Source organism: Garra rufa, chromosome 19 (assembly GCF_049309525.1).
Source record: "Garra rufa chromosome 19, GarRuf1.0, whole genome shotgun sequence".
NCBI lineage: Eukaryota > Metazoa > Chordata > Actinopteri > Cypriniformes > Cyprinidae > Garra > Garra rufa.
The window spans coordinates 5,368,888-5,389,192 of record NC_133379.1 but is presented as its reverse complement, the minus strand read 5'-3'; the positions used below and the strand labels follow the sequence as shown (position 1 = coordinate 5,389,192).

At 35.0% G+C, this 20,305-nt stretch overlaps 2 protein-coding genes and 1 non-coding gene across 3 annotated transcripts in view; 2 read left to right on the top strand and 1 right to left on the bottom strand.

Annotated features, from left to right (window-relative positions):
* Nucleotides 1–800: 800 nt before the first annotated feature.
* On the bottom strand, nt 801–8,978 carry znf346 (zinc finger protein 346). The gene is made up of 7 exons (XM_073824353.1): nt 8,902–8,978; nt 8,441–8,544; nt 6,672–6,761; nt 6,425–6,572; nt 5,756–5,971; nt 2,680–2,779; nt 801–2,601 (listed from the first exon to the last, which is right to left on the bottom strand). The coding sequence occupies exons 1-7, from the start codon at nt 8,957–8,959 to the stop codon at nt 2,466–2,468; spliced, it is 852 nt and encodes a 283-aa protein (XP_073680454.1). The 5' UTR covers nt 8,960–8,978; the 3' UTR covers nt 801–2,465.
* Nucleotides 8,979–10,163: 1,185 nt separating this feature from the next.
* uimc1 (ubiquitin interaction motif containing 1) overlaps nt 10,164–20,305 on the top strand; it is a 13,265-nt gene continuing 3,123 nt past the window's right edge. Inside the window, exons 1-10 of the mRNA XM_073824352.1 lie at nt 10,164–10,469; nt 10,845–10,920; nt 11,013–11,137; nt 12,469–12,723; nt 13,730–14,236; nt 14,811–14,877; nt 15,568–15,668; nt 16,475–16,861; nt 17,080–17,325; nt 18,566–18,627. Of these exons, the coding sequence (XP_073680453.1) occupies nt 10,362–10,469; nt 10,845–10,920; nt 11,013–11,137; nt 12,469–12,723; nt 13,730–14,236; nt 14,811–14,877; nt 15,568–15,668; nt 16,475–16,861; nt 17,080–17,325; nt 18,566–18,627 (1,934 nt within the window). The 5' untranslated portion in view covers nt 10,164–10,361. The remainder of the gene's footprint in view (nt 10,470–10,844; nt 10,921–11,012; nt 11,138–12,468; nt 12,724–13,729; nt 14,237–14,810; nt 14,878–15,567; nt 15,669–16,474; nt 16,862–17,079; nt 17,326–18,565; nt 18,628–20,305) is intronic.
* On the top strand, nt 15,182–15,311 carry LOC141293206 (small Cajal body-specific RNA 14). The gene has a single exon (XR_012340678.1).

Below are 20,305 nucleotides of genomic sequence, written 5' to 3'. Positions count from 1 at the left end.
GAACCTTCTGTAATAGTTGCATATGGGTGCCTCAGTTGTCCTCAGTGTGATCTCAAAATCATACAAAAATGTTGGAAAACCAAGGAATTTGTGGGACCTGAAGGTTTTTTTCTGACGAACAGCAGGCAGTTTAACTGTTCAGGACAAACAAGGGACTCATGAACAACTATCACTAAACAAAAAACACAGCTGTGGATCATTTAGATAACAACACAGTATTAAGAATCAAGTGTATCTGGACTTTTAAATAGGATTCATTTTATACATTCAACTATTATTTTTTCTTGTGGACTATATGTAAATGTCATTTATGTAAAATATCTTATTCAGGTCAGTACTAAATAAACAACAACACGCATTTTGTATGACCACTCTTATTTCAGTAAAATAATTAACACTTTGAGATTTGAGATTTAAGAGAGTTAATTTACATATAGCACTCTTAAAGGTGGAGTGTCAAAAACAGGGTGAGGTGGACGAACACTTCCAGACGTCTTCCAGAGGGCTTTAGCAAAAGTTAGCAAGGCAGTTTACATTTGTAAAGGCTGCTTTAATGGAAAAGGTCAAGAAGTAAATGGAAAATGGTGAACTTATATCTATGTGGACTTGTATATTGAAAAGAAATGTAGAACGAAAGCTGCCCCGTTGCAGTTTCCATCTATTTATATATTTAACATAAAAGCAGCACAGACATTCTAACTGAAATGTGCAAGGCTATTGTGTTAGACGCTTTATGTTTCAAAAACAGCACTAAAGAAGTTGTGTGAGTGCAGGTATATGCTCATTAAACAAGTCTGAAATACTACTTTTTTCTCAAAACATTTTACTGGATGAAAAGTAACGTACATCTCTTTAGGCTCACACTGTCTGTTGAAAAGAAATTGACCAATAAAAGCAAAATGACAACAAAAACATATATGCTACCAAGTTTGAAGGCCTTAACCCAGCACATTTTTGCTGTTGTGCTGCTTAGAAGACTTTAACATTACAAGAACATTTGTCAATATAACATTTCAGGCTGCCAAACTAAGCAACGCTGTACTTACAGTAGTTCTTCTGCTGACTGATTTTAAGGAGTCTATTAATTCCCAACATACATCTCACATAACGGACTTGGGAGAGTGAAAAAACTAGGCCCTTTCAATTTGAGAAGACACAAAGATTAATGGTCGCGCTTCAGTCTTTCACAATGACTTAAGAAACAGCTGTTCCTATTACACAGACTCTGAAACTGAATCATTTGCAATCAGAAGCTTAATTAAGCTGGTTCTAAACACTAATTGAACTATTGCTGATTTTATATCTTAGCATTAGTCTCATGTACCAAGAACAATCTGTGTTGTACATTGCGAAAATAAACAATGCAAGCCATACATTACACATATGCTCAACAGTCATCAAAAACTTGTTGCATTTTCACTTCATACTTTGCATTTTCGCTTTATAATTGGAGCGTTTTCACATTAATCCTGAACAGAGGCTTTCAACTTACAAGTACAACTTACAAGTATAACTAATCAGCTTGTAGCACTAGTTTGACTTTGTAAAACAGTTACACCAGAATATAATGCAGGAATCTATGTCAAGATGAACGAATGTGTTTAAACCTATATATAAACTAAATAAATAAATCACCCTTATGATCTGGCACTAATTTCCTATGATTGGACAACTTTAATCACCAGGAGAGGTTCAGTTTTGATGTTAGAACCGAAGCACCAATTTAACTTACCTTAAATCTCTAGTAAGCGTATGAAATTACAGTATACTTCCTACTTAAAGATTTACGTTTACATGGACATGGAAAGGAGCCATGAGAAATGATAGACAACTACTGTCAAGCCTAGAACAAACAGAGTTAAATCACTAAAATTGCTTAAAAAGTCATAGATTTTTTTTTTTCCTTTTCGAAATTGACATAGAAAATCAGAAATTAAGAAATAAAGCACTCTAAGCTCCCAAAAAACAAACTTTCCAAACATTGCACACTATCAAATTCACCAGCTTTGAACTCCACAGACATTCATTTAACAAAAACACGGAGCTTGAGCAGTTTAAAATAATAAGCAACAAGTAAGAGTAAGAGTATCAAACATATAGACAAATCATCTCCCGAAACCACCTTCAGGACCTGCATCTGTATGTGGAGATTGTGGAAATGAATTTTTGTAAACTAAACAAACACATAACATAACACTAATAAACAATCCTAACACTGGAAAAAGCAGCACTCTTAAGTTTTGCCTCCTTGCCTTCGGTTTTGGAGGGGGAAAAAAAAAAAGCTGTGGAAGTTTACTGTGGTCCCTCAACTGTGTGTGAGAGCGACAAGAATAGACAGGAAGAGATGTAGTGTGGTGAAAAGCTGGCATTAGGAGATGCACAGTGCAGACACACATTGACCTGTGCCTAAACAGAGGAAGCTTGTCACAAATGAGCAGAGGGCAGCGAAGGCTGACAGTGTCTTCTCACTCATAGCTCTCGTTGAAGCTGTCCCAGTCCCCTCCGTCCTCTGCTGCTTCCTGGTTGGGTGGATACTGGAAATCGGGCTGGTAGTTCTCAGGGGGGCCGGAAAATGTATTTGGCCCCTTCTTGGGTCTGCCACTGTTAAATGGGGGAATACGTTATTATTCCAACAATACGATTAGGAAATCTTTGTTAAAAGCAGCATGAGATACTCACTGGTTTTTGTGTTTGGAGCCGCTGATGTGGGCCTGGTACTGCTCCACGGAGTTTAGCTCAATATTGCACACAGTACATGGGTAGCCCTTCAGTGTGGAGGCTGATAGAAATGACATTTAACATTTACCAGTCTGACAAAAACAACAAAGTGACCACAAATCCTCAATGTGTTACAAATAAGTGCATCAATTAGGGCTGTGTTGACAATACTGATTAACTGATTTTAATAAATCTTCACTTTGATGAACCAACATTGATTCCTAAATCCCAAGATTAAGCTATTAGTCTATTTTCTGATGATGAGCAATAAGCTTTTGGTATAAAAATAAATAAATAATCTCATCTTATTCAGTACAGTGAGGGAAAGGTTTGATCCCCTGCTGATTTTGAATGTTTGCCCGCTGACAAAGAAATAATCAGTCTATAATTTTAATGGTAGGTTTATTTGAACAGTGAGAGACAGAACAACAACAAAAATCCAGAAAAACACATCTAAAAAAAACAAAAAAAAAAACCCCAAAAAAAACTACAAATTGATTTGCTTTAATGAGTGAAATGAGTATTTGATCCCTTAACAAATCAACAAGATTTCTGGCTGCCAGGTGCCTTTTATACAGGTAATGAGCACTCTCTTTAAGGAAGCGCTCCTAATCTCAGCTTGTTACCTGTATAAAAGACACCTGTCCACAGAAGTGATCAAATCAATCAGATTCCAAACTGTCCACCATGGCCAAGACCAAAGAGCTGTCCAAGGATGTCAGGGACAAGATCGTAGACCTTCACAATGCTGGAATGGGCTACAAGACCATCGCCAAGCAGATTGGTGAGAAAGTGACAACAGTTGGTGCGATTATTCACAAATGGAAGAAACACAAAATAACTGTCAACCTCCCTCAGTCTGGGGCTCCATGCAAGATCTCACCTTGTGGAGTTTCAATGATCATGAGAACGGTGAGGAATCAGCCCAGAACTACACGGGAGGATCTTGTCAATGATCTCAAGGCAGCTGGGACTATAGTCACCAAGAAAACAACTGGTAACACGCTATGCTGTGAAGGACTGAAATCCTGCAGCGCCCACAAGGTCCCCCTGCTCAAGAAAGCACATGTACCGGCCCGTCTGAAATTTGCTAATGAACATCTGAATGATTCAGAGGAGAAAGTCAAAGTGTTGTGGTCAGATGAGACCAAAATTCAGATCTTTGGCATCAACTCAACTCGCCGTGTTTGGAGGAGAAGGAATGCTGCCTATGACCCTAAGAACACCATCCACACCATCAAACATGGAGGTGAAAACATTATGCTTTGGGGGTGTTTTTCTTCTAAGGGGACAGGACAACTGCACCGCATCAAAGGGACGATGGACAGGGCCATGTACAGTCAAATCTTGGGTGAGAACCTTTTTCCCCTCAGCCAGGACATTGAAAATGGGTCGTGAATGGGTATTCCAGCATGACAACAACCCAAAACACACAGCCAAGCCAACAAAGGAGTGGCTCAAGAAGAAGCACCTTAAGGTCCTGGAGTGGCCTAGCCAGTCTCCAGACCTTAATCCCATAAAAAAATAAATAAATAAAAAAAATCTGTGGAGGGAGGTGAAGGTTTGAGTTGCCAAATGTCAGCCTCAAAACCTTAATCTGCAAGAACCTGCAAACAGGAATGGGACAAAATCTCTCCTGAGATGTGTGCAAACCTGGTGGCCAACCACAAGAAATGTCTGACCTCTGTGATTGCCACCAAGTTTTGCAAAGGGGTCAAATACTTATTTCACTAAATCAATGTATAACTTTCTTGAAATGCATTTTTTCTGGATTTTTTTGTTGTTAGTGTCTTTCACTGTTCAAATAAACCTACCATTAAAATTATAGACCGATCATTTCTTTGTCAGTGGGCACAAACATATTTTTTTCCCTCCCTGTACATTTTATGACTAAATTTAAACAATAAAAAGAGTGTTGACATGATTTAATTTTTGCCTGACTCATCACTAAAGCTACTTCAATTCAAATGCTTTTTGTAATTTAATATTCACTGTATATACTTGTGATTTATTCACCCAAAATTTTTAATGATATTTATGACTGGAATCTGTGATTCCATCTGCATTCCATCGGCATAATTTATACTGTATGCATCAAAACATTGTATTTAAATATAGCTGCAACCCAAATATCGAACTTAAATGTAATTTGAGGTGCATATGAATATGGTCAATGATATTCATTGTTTTGTGCAACCTGTTCAGTTTTTAGAAGTTAAATTTAGAGTTAGAAATAATTTAAAAATAAAGAGAGTTTTATTAAAGGCCATAAAAATGTAAAAGGTGATTACAGTAATTCAATTTGATGACTATTTAAAAAAAAAAAATGCGTTAGAATACACGTACAATGTAAGTCTGCAACTGCAGCTGAACACTCACAGAATTGTGAGGTGTGTATCTTTGTTAACTATTTGTTTAATACTTTGTATTATTACACAAATTATTGTATTTATATGAATTATTATATAAATTATTATGTGAGACCCAGGACCACAAAACCAGTCATAAGGGTCAATTTTTTTTTAATTTAGAATTTATACATTGTCTGAAAGCTGAATAAATAAGCATTGATGTATAGTTTGACAATAATTGATCGAGATACCTTTAAAAAGTTTGGAATCTAAAAAACAGAAATATTGAGAAAAATCGCCTTTAAAGGTGTCTAAATGAAGTTCTTAGCAATGCATATTACTAATCAAAAATTAAGTTCTGATACATTTACAGTAGGAAATTTACAAAATATCTTCATGGAACATGATCTTTACTTAATATATAATTTTTGGCATAAAAGAAAAATTGCTAATTTTGACCCATACTAAATATTTTTGGATATTGCTACAAATATACCCAAGCTACTTAAGACTTGGTTTTGTGGTCCAGGGTCACAAATAACTATATAAATTACTGTATTTATTTATGTAAATTATTATATAAAAGCGGAAATTCTGGCTTTGTGTTACTGATGTAATTCCCTCTTAAATTCCATATGAAGTTCCACAAGACGTACGGGACATGAGACCCCCTTCTATGTTCTCACCTGGTGCAGAGGACGGTCCATAAGTCTCCATCAGCTTCTGTTTAGTCAGGTGTTTTTTATGTTTCTTGCCACTGTAGTGCTGCTGAGCCATGAGAGGATTGTTGAAGGAGGCCTGGCAGATGGAGCAGAAGCGGTTGGGGTCCCGCTTTCCTGGCCCCTGCCCACCTTCAGGTAACCCTTCATCCTTCTTCCCCTGCGCTTTGGGCTGAGGTAATGCTAAAAGATGGGCCAAAACACAGTAGGTCAGCTTTTCATATCAAATTAGCACATCTAACCATGTACAGAATAGAATATTAACATGTTGTGTACTATATACTGAATATTGGCAATAATTAGTATGTGAAACAGAATTTAATGCTTTTGCATTGATTTTGCATTTTTTAATTGCAGTTTAGATAAGAAGGATTATACTTTTGGCTGTTTAAACAAATCAGGAACCAGAAAGTAATATTGATATTGCCATTAGTTCATTCATCACACTGAAAATGAAAGGTCAAAGTCACTGCATTGTAGCATACAATATAACTTTTTTCGACGAATACTGTATTATACATTACAAAAACATCCAGAACAAAAAGAACCATCTACTTGTAAAAAACAAGTGTACAGCTCATTTTTGTAACTCCAGGATTCTAAGCACTAAATATCATGATAATGAAGACTTTTTACCAGGAGTTTGCTGACCAAAGGTCTTCAAGCGAAGGTTCTTGGTGTGAACTTTGCCCTGGTAATGAGACTGTGCCACTACCGGGGAAGAGAATGTCATGTTGCAGACACTGCAAGCTTTGTATTTGTCCCCTTCATCTGCATTACTTGTCTGCAAAACATAACATTAGCCATTAATGCAAGACACAAATGCATCCGTGATCCAAAATTCAATAAGTATCCATCACATCTGGCCATTCATCCTACTTACATCACCTGAAGGCTTGAACCGCTTTGCGATGGGCTCCTCATTACCATGAATGCTCATGTACCGGCGCACTTTGCTCGCATGTTTTTTGCTCTACAAGAGACAAAAATAAATAAATAACATTAAGAAGGTACTAATTTGACATGTAGCAGATGTTTAATGTTTTTATCATGGGATAATTGTCATCAAACACTTTATTTAGCAAGTGACTGTCAGTTATCATGCTGGAAAAATAGTGTCATTGACATTTTCGACAGGCAAATTTTAAAATACAAAAAATAATAACATGTTGTAATTGTTTAAATATTTAGAAGGTTGTGTACACATAAATTCATATTATTGATTTGACGTTTTTTCATCTAGTAGCCTTACAAAATGTCATGTGGTGTGACCATGATTTATATTCCAATTAATTCATTTCCTGGACAGGCTTAAGACTTTTTGTAGATGTTTTAAGTTATTAAAGTGTTTAGAAAAAGTATTAGCATTTTTTTAAGTTTTTTGTAAATAATGATCACATATTTTTGTTCTATAATTTCAGTGTTGCCTTATTAAATGTAGCACTTATTTTTCCTGTAAAACTGATAAAAAATGTTTTTAAAAAAAAATTACCATTCACTTAAGCAGTACTGTAGCAGTGATTTATATATCAACCACAGAAATTAGATATTTTATTTTTAATTTAATACAGTTAAATGTATTGATGAGTGGTCGCTCCAACTGACACAACATAAAAGTCCCAAAATGGTAGTTTCTTGGTCACACCACATGATATTTTATAAAATAAACATCATCGGACAAAGTTTGTGCATTATGATGGAAATATGAATACAAATGCTTTTATGCAGGAAGTCTTTAGGAAGTGCACTTTAGAAATCATGCCAAATTGTGCAAACAATTAATCTGAACACATTTAGGGTAATTTCAAAGATGCTTCCAAAACAGCAGTTATGGTTGGACGGTCGCACCACATGATTTTGAAGCTTTGAATAACAAAAAAAAATGAACAAGAAACTAATTTAATTAAATACATACATGGGAGAGGTATTTATAGCATCTTTTTTATGCATTTAAACCATTTTTAACTGAAAAAATGCAATCAGAAAACATCATGTGTAGCATTTTTCATCCATGTGTGGGTACAAATGTCTTTTTGGTCTGATCAAATAGTGAGCAGGAGATGTTAAAATGAAAGTGGAAAGTCACAATGAGCATACTGCAGTGTGAGATACAGCCTGACTTGCCTAAAGGTACATTGGGCCTGTCCAAACACCCACTATACCCAATACTGTCCCTTTTAAGGTAGGTCAGCTTACCAGGCGATCATCATGGAAAATTGTCTATTTGTTTTTAATAATATTTTTCAAATAAACAATTCATTCTGTCATGATCGGTATCATAAATTTTCCTACACTTTTTTGTTTGGAAGGTGGGAGTTTGTTTACAAAAACGGTCATATTGTTTACACACATTTCTCTCATTGGTATATTCTCTCTCTGATAGTACCCAGTACTGTGTTCTCTGTTGTATACTGCAGATTTTCTCAACCTCAACAGGCAGTCTGGGTATTCCAAACAAGCTAAAACAAAATATAGAGTATACTGCAGCAATAGTATTAGTAGTATGAGTAGCATGCTAGTATGCCATTGTGAAAACAGTCTGAAATCAGCATTAACTCCTCAAAACCACGTTTTGTACTGTATTGGCTAGGGAACAAAGGAAATGATGCTATCATTTAAACTTTGTCCGTGTGTGTGTGTGTGAAATTATACCTGGTAATGTGCAAGTTTCTGGGATTCTGAGATTAAGACAGCGCTACACACTTTACACTGAGAATCGGAGAACAAGTCACTGTGCTCCTTTATCATTCGGTTCACTGAAAGACAGGTCAGCATCAGAAACAGTAACTACAAAGGGACATTTCATTGTTATACAAAATAAACACACACAAAACAGCGTTGATGCAAAGTATACAACGCTCAAATCAATCCTAAAATAGACTTTCTTTGTAATATAAGACTATGTCTTACATCGACCTTGGATGTACTGTTCTTCCTACACACTAAAGCAGCAGTCCTGAGAGCACCGGAGAGCTTGAGCTAGGCTACCATGCTTTACACTCCTTCATACTCTCAGGGGCTGTACATTCTCTGAATAAATGTCATGTTTTACTTATAAATAATGCATCAAATGTAACGCCATTTGTTCTGAATGAATGTCGCCGATCTCTTACCCTCGGCCGCCCCTGAAGGTAAATATGGAAAATCTCCATTCGGCTCTTGCTGCGCCATGATGTTTGCAGGAGGCGGATCGCGCATGCGCAGACGATACATGCGCTGCACAAGCCTCTTCGTACATGTAGCTACTTATATCCTGTAACCCATTTTTATTCTATTGACAAACAAATATGTGAACCGTTTATCCTACATGCTTTACACAATTATTTCTATACACGTCTACGCACCCACCAAGCAGTGCGAATGCCGTAAGGATCCTTAAGAGAATCTATACAGGGTAAATATATGTAACTGTTAGTGTTGCTATGCGAGTTGGTATATTTTGCTAAGGAGTCATTAAAGGGACTTTTATCATTATTGTCCAACTTGGCATTCTTTAAAAGTTACGTTTAATCTCCCAACTAGCATTTTAGAAATTTTAAATGTTATTAATACACAATGTACACTTCTAAATTTGACAAGAATATGTAATTATGTGCATCTCAATTTTTACTGCTCCTGTATTATATATTATATTATATATTATATTATATGTGATTATAAAAGCAAAGTCTGGTTTGTGAATTAATCGTTTTGTGGAGTCGAATCTTTTCGTGAACCGATTCACAAAATCAGTTCAGAACTTGTTTGAATCTTTTTTTACAGTCTTTACATTGTCCGGGCACTTTCCGAGTTTAGTTTCGATATGGTTTTATGAGCTGAATTTTGGCTTGAAACTTAATTGGGACACATGAAGTTACAATGAACATCCTTAATTAATTAATTGATTTAAAAAAATATGTGACCATATGACTTTATTGAAACGTTACCGCAGAAAAAAAAAACATATACCGCTATAAATCTTTTAACAGTTTTACTTTTCTCCAATGAACATATTTCAAAAAGTAAATTATGTGTATTATGTGTTTTTGGTATTAAATACATTTTATATTCATTAAATTAAGTGGAGTTTTAAAACGTGTTTCTGTTAAATAAATGTAATGTCTGTGATGCAATTTAATTTTAATGTTATTTATTTTATGTAGTTAATATCGCACCCTTATAACATTGTCTTAAAAATTATTAAATATTGTATATTAAAAAAACGGGGCGACGTAATGACGCAAAAGAATCATTGACTCGCTTGATTCAATTCTTTGAAGCAAACCGATTCGCGGAAATGATTCGAACTTCCTATCAAATCAAAAAATCGTGCCAGTTCGCGCGCTGTCGGTTGTGACGTAGCGTCTTTCCTTGTCCCTCTTTGTCACGTGACATGACAACCGCTTGTGAAAATATCTTGGATTCGAAATCCTTGTTTTTCGAGCCTTTGACCGAGCGAACTAACATTTTATTATCGAATATGCATATCGAACGTGTTCAGTAAAAGTTTTTGAGCAGTTAGCTGAGGAAGTGTCTCGGAGAGTGTGTCTAGAGGTGTACCCAGAGAGGGAATTAATGTTGTTGAGGTCGCAGGATGCCCCGCCGGAAGCGAACATCGGATGAAGGCGGAAGAACAGCGAAAGTCAGCAGAGTGGAGCACAATGAAGAGACCCTGGTCATATCTGATTCTGAATATGAAGAGGTACTGGCACTGTGTATGCAGTGGATAACCACATAGTGTGTGTTTCGGTTCGTTTAAAGGTCTCTAACGTTAGGTGATTTAAGAGTTGTCTAAATGGAATAGCAACAACTTTCCTAAAGAATTACCATGTTTCTGATAAATTTCACAGTTACTAGATATTCAGTATTGGGCAGATTTTCTAAACATTCCCCCTGTCTTCCATTGGTTTGACAAACTGGTAATTCTGCATCCGACAGGTTAAGCCAGTGTTTCTGTGAGAGTAATTTAATAAAGAATAAAGAATCCCCTTTAACTATGAAATATGGTGAATTATAATGGTTACTTTTAAAAAATGTAATAATAAACCAACTTTAAATTTCACCTTTTTATCCTTAGGAGGAAGATTGCTCATTTAAACGGACATCTCGGACAGCCCGCTGGAAACGAAGGGAGAATCAATCTCATCTACAAGGTACTGCAACTCAGTAATTTCCCAACAAATCATTAATTGTTCCTGAAAAATGTCATACAGACCCATTTGTGCTGTTCTGCTTGTGACTTCAGGGATGACAGAAGAAGAGATGCTGGACCTGGCCATGAGACTAAGTGCTCAGGAAGCAAGCAGTGCTGCCCAGAGAAAAAAGCTGGAAGACAGTGACATACAAAAAGCCATAGCAGAAAGTCTTAATGTTGGTGAAACATTTATTCTCGTGAAGGCTGTAATACACTATATGACATTTAAAACTGGTACAGATTTAAAACACTAGGCATCGTTCACTTTTGTGTATCATACACTAAACAACTAAGTGTCACACATTACCAGACTCTTCAAGTCATTTCGAAAACAACAAACTCGCACAGAAATTGTTGTTACGAGATGCATGACAAATGAAAACAACATAAATTTGTTCCTTATCTCAAAATATCTGTGGTCTGTGCCAATTATACACTACATAATTTTCAACTGCCTAAAATCTGGCTCTCTGACTGGCTCTGACCTTTATCAAGTAGTATTGACTTGTCAAGACTGCAAAAATTTGTGCAAAACTTGTGTAGTGTATTCAGATGCAGACAGTAGTGAATTATTTTTACTCTGCTATAAAAGTACTTTTCAAGAGTATGTACTTTATCAGAGTGTTTTTCTTTAGAAAACTTTACTTCACAACATTTCAAAGCATAACTATGTACTTTTTACTGCACTAAGTTTCATATTAGATATAATTTAATACTAAATTACATTAGAAATCTATTAACTATTTTGGAATGTAGTGAAGAAAAGTTTTCCAAAGAACACTCTGATAAACTACAGATACTTTTTCAATTTACTTAAGTAAAGTAAAAATACTTTACAAGTCTTTCATAAGTTTGTCAAATCAAAGAATGTTTATGTCTTGCTTTCTTCAGTCGTAAAGAAATTATGTTTCTTGAGGAAAACATTTCAGGAATGTTCTCCATATAGTGGATTTCTATGGTGCCCGTGAGGTTGAACTTCCAAAATGTAGTTTAAATGCAGCTTCAAAGGACTCTAAATGATCCCAGCCGAGGAAGAAGCATCTTATTTAGCAAAACGATCAGTTGTTTTCTACAAAAAAAAAAAAAAATCACAATTTTTTTTTTTGTAAAGGGCATTTGACGTACCTTAACTGTATTGAACCGAAGTACACAGAGTACGCATGCACAAAGCAGAGCTAGATAAGATGAGCATTTGAGGTTAAAAAGTATAGAAATTGTATTTTTGTTGTTGTTGTTCGCTAGATAAGACCCTTCTTCCTTGGCTGGGATTGTTTAGAGCCATTTGAAGCTGCATTTAAACTGCATTTTGGAAGTTCAAACTTGCGGGCACCATAGAAATCCACTATATGGAGAACATTCTTGAAATGTTTTCCTCAAGAAACACAATTTCTTTACGACTGAAGAAAGAAAGACATGGACAACTTTGATGACAAGGGGGTGAATAAATTATCTGTAAAAAAAGTCCTTTACTCTCCTTTACTCAAAAATGCTTCTTGTATTTTTGCAGGCAGACACTGTAAAAGCATTGGAGGGTCAAGATGAAGAAGCCAGTTCTTCAGATCAGCCACAGCAGAATGTAACACATGCATCACGCTTGAGACGAAAACTGTTGTACCCTAGCCGGGATCAGACACACAGTGAAAATGAGAGGGAAACGACTAGTCCACTGCCAGATATGCCTGATCTATCTCAGGCGACCTCCTCGCATCTTTCAACGACAAGTTCTCTGGCTCAGGTCTCCAGTCCTCTTGCTACCACTCAGGTTAGTTGTTATGAAATGGCTTCACTTTTTATCAATTTTTTGTTTTCTTCTTAACCCTATAAAACCTTATCATATTTGATATGCTCACTTCTAAGGCCTCGACTAAGGATTAACATTATCAAAACTTCTATATGCCTCTTGTTGTCTAAATGATAGTTTATACTTTTGTAGCAAGTAAAAGGCCCTTTTTATACTTGTCACCCGGACTACAAAACCAGTGATGAGTAGCACGGGTATATTTGTAGCAATAGCCAACAATACAATGTATGGATCAAAATTATCGATTTTTCTATTATGCCAAAAATCATTAGGATTTTAAGTAAAGATCATGTTCCATGAAGATATTTTGTTAATTTCCTACCGTAAATATATCAAAACGTAATTTTTGATTAATAATGTATTTTATTGTTAGTAATATTTTAAGACGAACTGTTACTGGACTGAAGCAACATGGGTTTACTGAATTATCCATACATAATTATAAGAGAAATCATAGTAAAATGTAAATACTAAATATGATACATCAGGCTCTTGAGGATTTGTACATCTGAGTCACTATTGTGTAATATATTGCATTCCTTTGTGTGTTTTGCACCCACAATAAAAACTACAGAGCTTTAATAATAAAGCTAATCTTTTAAATATTTTAGTAAGATGTAATATTGGGAGATATAAAGTGACAGCTGGTGTTTATATGCATTTTATGTCTGTTATATTCATTACAAGCATTACAGAATTTCATCTTAACTTTTGGCTATATAAATGTCAGAAACACCACCAAATTGTTTTTTTTTTTTTTTTTCTCAGTTTGGGGCTCTGAATACATTAAAGGTGTTTTTTTTTTTCTTGGGTATGAGCTCTATGTTCTCATTTTATTGTGCTGTATAAGCCGTAAAAGTGTGATTCATGAAATATGATATAAAAAAAAAAAACACGTACTCGCACACATTTTGGTTCAATTAAAATTTTTCCTTTTTGTTTCCCCTATGCTCATTCATTTTGGCAGGACAAGACTTCAGATAAAGAGACAGTCATCAGCAACACTCCTGAGCTCTTCAGATCTGTCTCAGAGCCCCAGTCCCAGACATCCCCTCTCTTCACCAGGCATGGCAGCTTTATTCGCCAACCTGTAGTATGTGTAGAGAAACTTAGTCAGGACCTCATCCCGGCAAGCAAAGACTCAAACTTTCAAACACAGAACAGCGCTGCCACTTCCATTTGTGCTGACAGATCTCCCTCCCCTAAACAGGAAGATTCACCCTTTTCCAAATGCTCAGTTTTCACTCAAAACAATCAAAAAACTGATTTGCTAGAGGGTAAAGATGGCCATAAAAATGTTAACGCAAGTGAAGATGATACTCAAATATCTGATGAAGATACTCATTTACCAACACAAGTAAGCCAAGGTTTGAGCACAGATCCAGATACGTGCGTTTCACCTTCTGGAAGATCCAAGCAATCAAGCCCCAAATGTGTGCCTAAAAACAGCAAAGAAGATGTCCCTGTACCAAGTGTAAGTAGGACATCTTAAAATGACAGGTTTAGCAGTTACACTACTATTCAAAAGTTTGGGGTTTTGATTGGAAAATAAATATTTATTATTTTATTCAGCAAGAATTTTTTTCCAAAACATTTTTATTTAAAACAAATGATATTATTTATGTTAAACTGTAAAAATCTTTCAGGACGTTAGGGTTCTACTCCATTTTTGATCAAATGATTCCAACCTTGGTGAACACAAGACTTATTTAAAAAAAAAATCGTACCCCTTAACTTTTGAATGGTAGTGTGAATTAAGTTTTAATTGAATGGATTAATCCTCTCTAATGTTCTAATCATTTTTAAAAATGAGCTTTACTTAAAATTGCACAATTCTGCTCCTTGTGATCTTCCCAAGAGGGTAAAAATGAACAGAAGTAGTATTGTATCTGTAAATGTTTGGCATACTATGTTGCCCATTCTCTCATATACTATATAGGGCGCATAGTATGCGAATTGGTATTTGACCTGAGATGAGATTAAGCACCCCTGATTGACATTTTCAACTCCATTTATGTTCTAACTCTATTGTGTGATCATTTTAACAGAAAACCCCTAAACTAAAGCAAGTTGAGGATCAGAACACTCGGGGTGAGAATGTAAAATCTGACAATGGTATGCCATTTCTTGCACTACTCTCTTCTACACTGTGGCCATTCTGGCAAAGTTTGCACTGTCTATTCAGAGCCATATGGCCTAGAATCAAGAGTTTGTAGTTACCAAAATGTCATCTTTGATGCTGCTGCACAAATATAAATTAACGTGCATACTTTATTTCCAAGTGGTATAATGCACGGGACCTTTAAGGCCATATAGTCATGTCAAACTAAATACTTTAGTGTTTAGTAAATAATGAAGGCAATTTGCGTTTGAGTTCTGGCAACAGAAGAGCATTTACTTCATGCTTGAAGTTGCATGTGTGGTTGACCCACAGTTGCTGCAAGACTGAGCAGTGTTTTGCAGTATTTGGTACCACACAGAGCGAGTTTGGTTCCTGCCGACAGGGCCTGTCAAGTTATTGGGTTCTCTGTGCGATGGTTCCATACAAATTTTAATTCAGCCGGGCCATTGTTATTGTTTTAGACATACATAAATAAATGCGTTAAATTGATCAAGTGATGGTAGACAGATTGCAAAAGATCTGTGCTTTAACTAAATGCTGTTCTGCTAAACTTGTAATGTAGGACTTCTTTCAAAAACAAAAAACCCACAAACTTTTGAATGGTAGTATATGATAGTTATATATGTGATTTTGTATAGAACACTTGGGTTAACCTAATCGTTTCATCGTGTTTTGAACTGCAGAAACTGCTTCAAACACTCAGTCTTGGAATGAATTTACTAGTCACATGGTCTTGCATTTAACAGATGATGATGATGACGACGAAGATGATGGCAGCGAAGAGGTAGGTACTGTATTTTACAGTTAGTAGTTTGTATATTCAAAATAACTGCATGTTTAATGGCCTGTCAGTTGAACAGAGGGGTATAAGACATTAACATGCACAAGCATATTTTGATATTAATCAATATTTGGTTATATTCTGAATATGTAAGCTTCATGTTAGCTTTTTATTTCCAAAACCAGATAGTTGTTAACCCGAAAATGTTATGGTTTCTAGAAATTTGAATACAACATCTAGCATTTGTCTCTATTCAGAATTTTTTGTAAAACATTTTACAACATTATACATCATACATGAACATTATACATCATCTGAAAGCTGAATAAATAAACTTTCCATTGGTTAGTGCTTTGTTAGGATAGGATATATTTGGCCGAGAAACTATTTGAAAATCTGGAATCTGAGGGTGCAAAAAAATCTAAACATTGAGAAAATCACCTTTAAAGTTGTCCAAATTAAGTTCTTAGCAATGCATATTACTAATCACAAATTAAGTTTTGATGTATTTATGGTAGGAAATGTACAAAAATCTTCATGGAACATGATCTTTACTTAGTATCCTAATGATTTTTGGCATAAAAGAAAAATCAATCATTTTGATCCATATGTATTTTTGGATATTGCTACAAATATACCTGTGCTATATGAGATTTTGTGATATTTGATACAAACAGATGCAAAAGTATGTGCATGTCATAATTTATTAAGAACATGTTTACATGTATACAGGATTATTCCAATAGCTATAGAACATATAAACAGCAAGGTTTAACCAGAATATGGTTCTTAATTGTTGTCATTTCCAGGTTCTTCCCCCCAGCCCAGTCATGCGTAAGGAGAAGATTTTTCAGCCAATCAAGACTGAGATTTCCCCAACGCAGTCCTGCACCCCACCAGCTACCGTCACACTCTCTCCTTCTACACAAGATACACAGATGTCCCGGTCTGTTCTGGAGAAGGACTCAAAAGCATCCAAAAGTGTGGAATTCAAATCCACTGACTGTAAATCCTCACATACTTCAGTGGAAAAAGAAGAATGCACTGTCTCTTACTACTGGGGAGTGCCTTTCTGCCCCATGGGGCAAAACCCGGACGAGTACACGCGTGTGATCTTGTGTCAAATGGAGGTGTACGAGAAGAGCCTGAAGGAGGCCCAGCGAGAGCTGCTACGTAAAGCAGACTGGGGAAAGCCAGTGAGTTTCATTATCTGCATTCATTTAGTCAAACATCACTTAACAACACTTATATTCAGGGTCGTAGGAACTGGATCAGCTTTTCTTATGATTATTAATTATGTGGCATATTTACAATTGTTTTATGGATGCAAAAACCACTGTAACAATATATTTTGTATACAATATTTAAATAATGTAGATTGCCGAATAATAGATTTGTTTTTGTTTTTTTCCAGGTGTGTCCTAGCTCATCAGAGAGGCCGTTTGGTGCGAGGAGATGGAAGCGCCACAGAGCTCCTCAGCTATCAGAGGATGAGGAGGAGAATGAAGAGAGAGAGAAAGAAAATAACAGAATAGAAGTAGAAGAAGAGAGGGAAGAAGCCAAGGAAGGGTCTGTGGTAGGGTCACAGGAGGATGCTGGGGGCGGACAAAGTGAAACATACGTAGTTTTGTCTTCTCCAGAGACAAAAGATGAGCAGGTGGTTAGTATACTGTTCTTGATACTACTCTAAACTGTTTTAGGGGATGTCAGCATGTGAAATGATTTCGTAGTCAGAATTTCAGCGTGTCTGCTTGGATCCATAGCTCTAAGTTGCCTAATCCTCCTGAGACCCAGAAAAAGATGAGTTGGAAAAAATGAAAATTCTGTCATTAATTACTCACCCTCATGTCGTCCCAAGCCTGTAGGACCTTTGTTCATCTTGAAAACACAAATGAAGATATTTTTGATGAAATCCGAGAGCTCTCTGACCCTCCATAGACAGCAAGGGTCCTACCACGTTTACAGTCCAAAAAGCTACCAAGAACATCGGACCATCATACACCATAATGGTGTTCTATATTAATGTTTCAAAATATAATTTATTCCTGTGATGCAAAGCTGAATTTTTATTACTTGAGTTTTCAGTGTCATATGACTCTTCAAAAATCATTCTAATAAGCTGATGAATTACTGTTATCAGTCTTGGAAACAGTTGCGCTGCTTAATATTTTTTTGGAACCTGTGATTCTTTTTTTCAGGATTCTTGTTTAATTAAAAGAACAGCATTTATTCAAAATATAAATCTTTTCTAACAATGTAAGTTTTTGCTATCACTTTTTATCAATTTAACACATCCTTGGTCAATAAAAGTATTAATTTCTTTCAAAAAACTTTTAGATGATAGTTTATATTGTTACTAAAGATTTTTATTTTAAATAAATGCTGTTCTTTTCTACTTTTTATTTTTTTAAGAATTTTGGAAAAAAGTATCACAGGTTCCAACAAAAGCAAATTAGAATGATTTCTGATGGATCATGTGACACTGAAGACTGGAGTAATGATGCTGAAAATTCAGCTTTGTATCACATGAATAAATTACATTTTAAAATAAATTCACATAGAAAACAATTATTTTAAATTGAAATAGTATTTAACAATACTGCATTTTTTGATCAAATAAATGAAGCCTTGATGAGCATAAGAAACGTCTTTAAAACTATTAAGAATCTTACTGATCCCAAGACAATTTAGACAAGACTATTTCCTATTTATTACAACATGTCTGATAAACATGCTATGGCTGGGTTTCAGGAGGATATGTTTTTTTTTCTTGTGTTTTGGTGTAATACCATCATCAACCACAAGATGACGCTCCATTTAACATATACTGGAACAAATGCAAAATGTTCTTAAGAATGTTGCTGCACCTGTTGCTGATATCTTGTTTGCTTTCTCAACAGGAAAAAAGCCCTTACTACAGCCAGGAGGAGCATGTAACTGCCACTTTAAATAAACCTTTCAGGTATAATATTGTCCTGTGCCCTTACCTCTTAGATGAAGTTACATTAAACATTCTGATTTGCTCTGGTGTTCCACCTAAGTAGCCTTTTTGCCACATATGTTTTACGTATGTTTCCATTCTTTAAAAGAATTGGGTGACGTTCTTACATCAGAAACACTTCAGCAAAGTCAAATTTAAAAAGACTGCAATCATCTCAAGTTTTTATGGAGAGATATATATACATACGTTGCCGCTCAAAAGTTTGGGATCAGTAAGATTTTTAATGGTTTTTAAAGACGTTTCTTATGCTCATCAAGGTTGCATTTATTTGATCAAAAATACAGAAAAAAATGTAATATTGTGAAATATTATTTTAATTTAAAATAACTGTTTTATATGTGAATATATTTTAAAATGTAATTTATTCCTGTGATACAAAGCTGAATTTTCAGCATCATTACTCCAGTCTTCAGTGTCACATGAACTTTGAGAAATCATTCTAATATGCAGATTTATTATCAGTGTTGAAAACAGTGGTGCTGCTTATTTTTTTTTAAACCTGTGATACTTTTTTCAGGATTCTTTGATCAATAAAAGGTTAAAAATGACTGTTTATTTAAGATAGAAAGGTTTTCTAACAATATACACTACTGTTCAAAAGTTTGGGGTCAGTACATTTTTATTCTTTCTTTTCTGAAATAAATTAATACTTTTATTCACCAAGGATGTGCTAAATTAATAAAAAGTAATAGCACAGATTTACATTGTTAGAAAAGATTTATATTTACATATTTTGAATAAATGCTGTTCGTTTTAACTTGTTATTCATCACTGAATCCTCAAAAAAAAAAAAAAAAAAAAGAATCACAGGTTCCAAAAAATATTTGGCAGCACAACTGTTTCCAACATTAATAATTCTAATAATAAATATTAGCATATTAGAATGATTTCTGAAGGATCATGTGACACTTGAAAATGAAAATTCAGCTTTGCATCACAGGAATAAATTATATTTGAAAGTATATTCAAATAAAAACCATTATTTTATATTGTAATAACATTTTGCAATATTACAAATTTTTTTCTGTATTTTTGATCAAATAAATGCAGGCTTGAAGAGCGTAAGAGACTTCTTTAAAAAAAAGAAACAAGTCTTACTGATCCCAAACTTTTGAGCTATAGTGTGTGTATGTGTATGTGTATGTGTATGTGTATGTGTGTGTATATATATATATATATATATATATATATATGTATATGTGTGACCCTGGACCACAAAACCAGTCTTAAGTCGCTGGGGTATATTTGTAGCAATAGCCAAAAATACATTGCATGGGTCAATTTTTGATTTTTCTTTTATGCCAAAAATCATTAAGAAATTAAGTAAAGTTCATGTTCCATGAAGATTTTTTGTAAAATTCCTACTGTAAACATATCAAAATGTAATTTTTGATTTGTAATATGCATTGTTAAGAACCTAATTTGGACAACTTTAAAGGTGATTTTCTCAGTCTTTTTGATTTTTTTGCATCCTCAGATTTCTGATTTCAAATAGTTGTATCTCGGCCAAATATTGTCCTATCCTAACACAGGGTGGCCGCGGATCCTTAAAAAGTCTTAAAAAGTCTTAAATTCCGTTGTCCTAAAATAAGGCCTTTAAATGTCTTAATTTGTCTTAAATCTAAATCCAAGGGTCTTA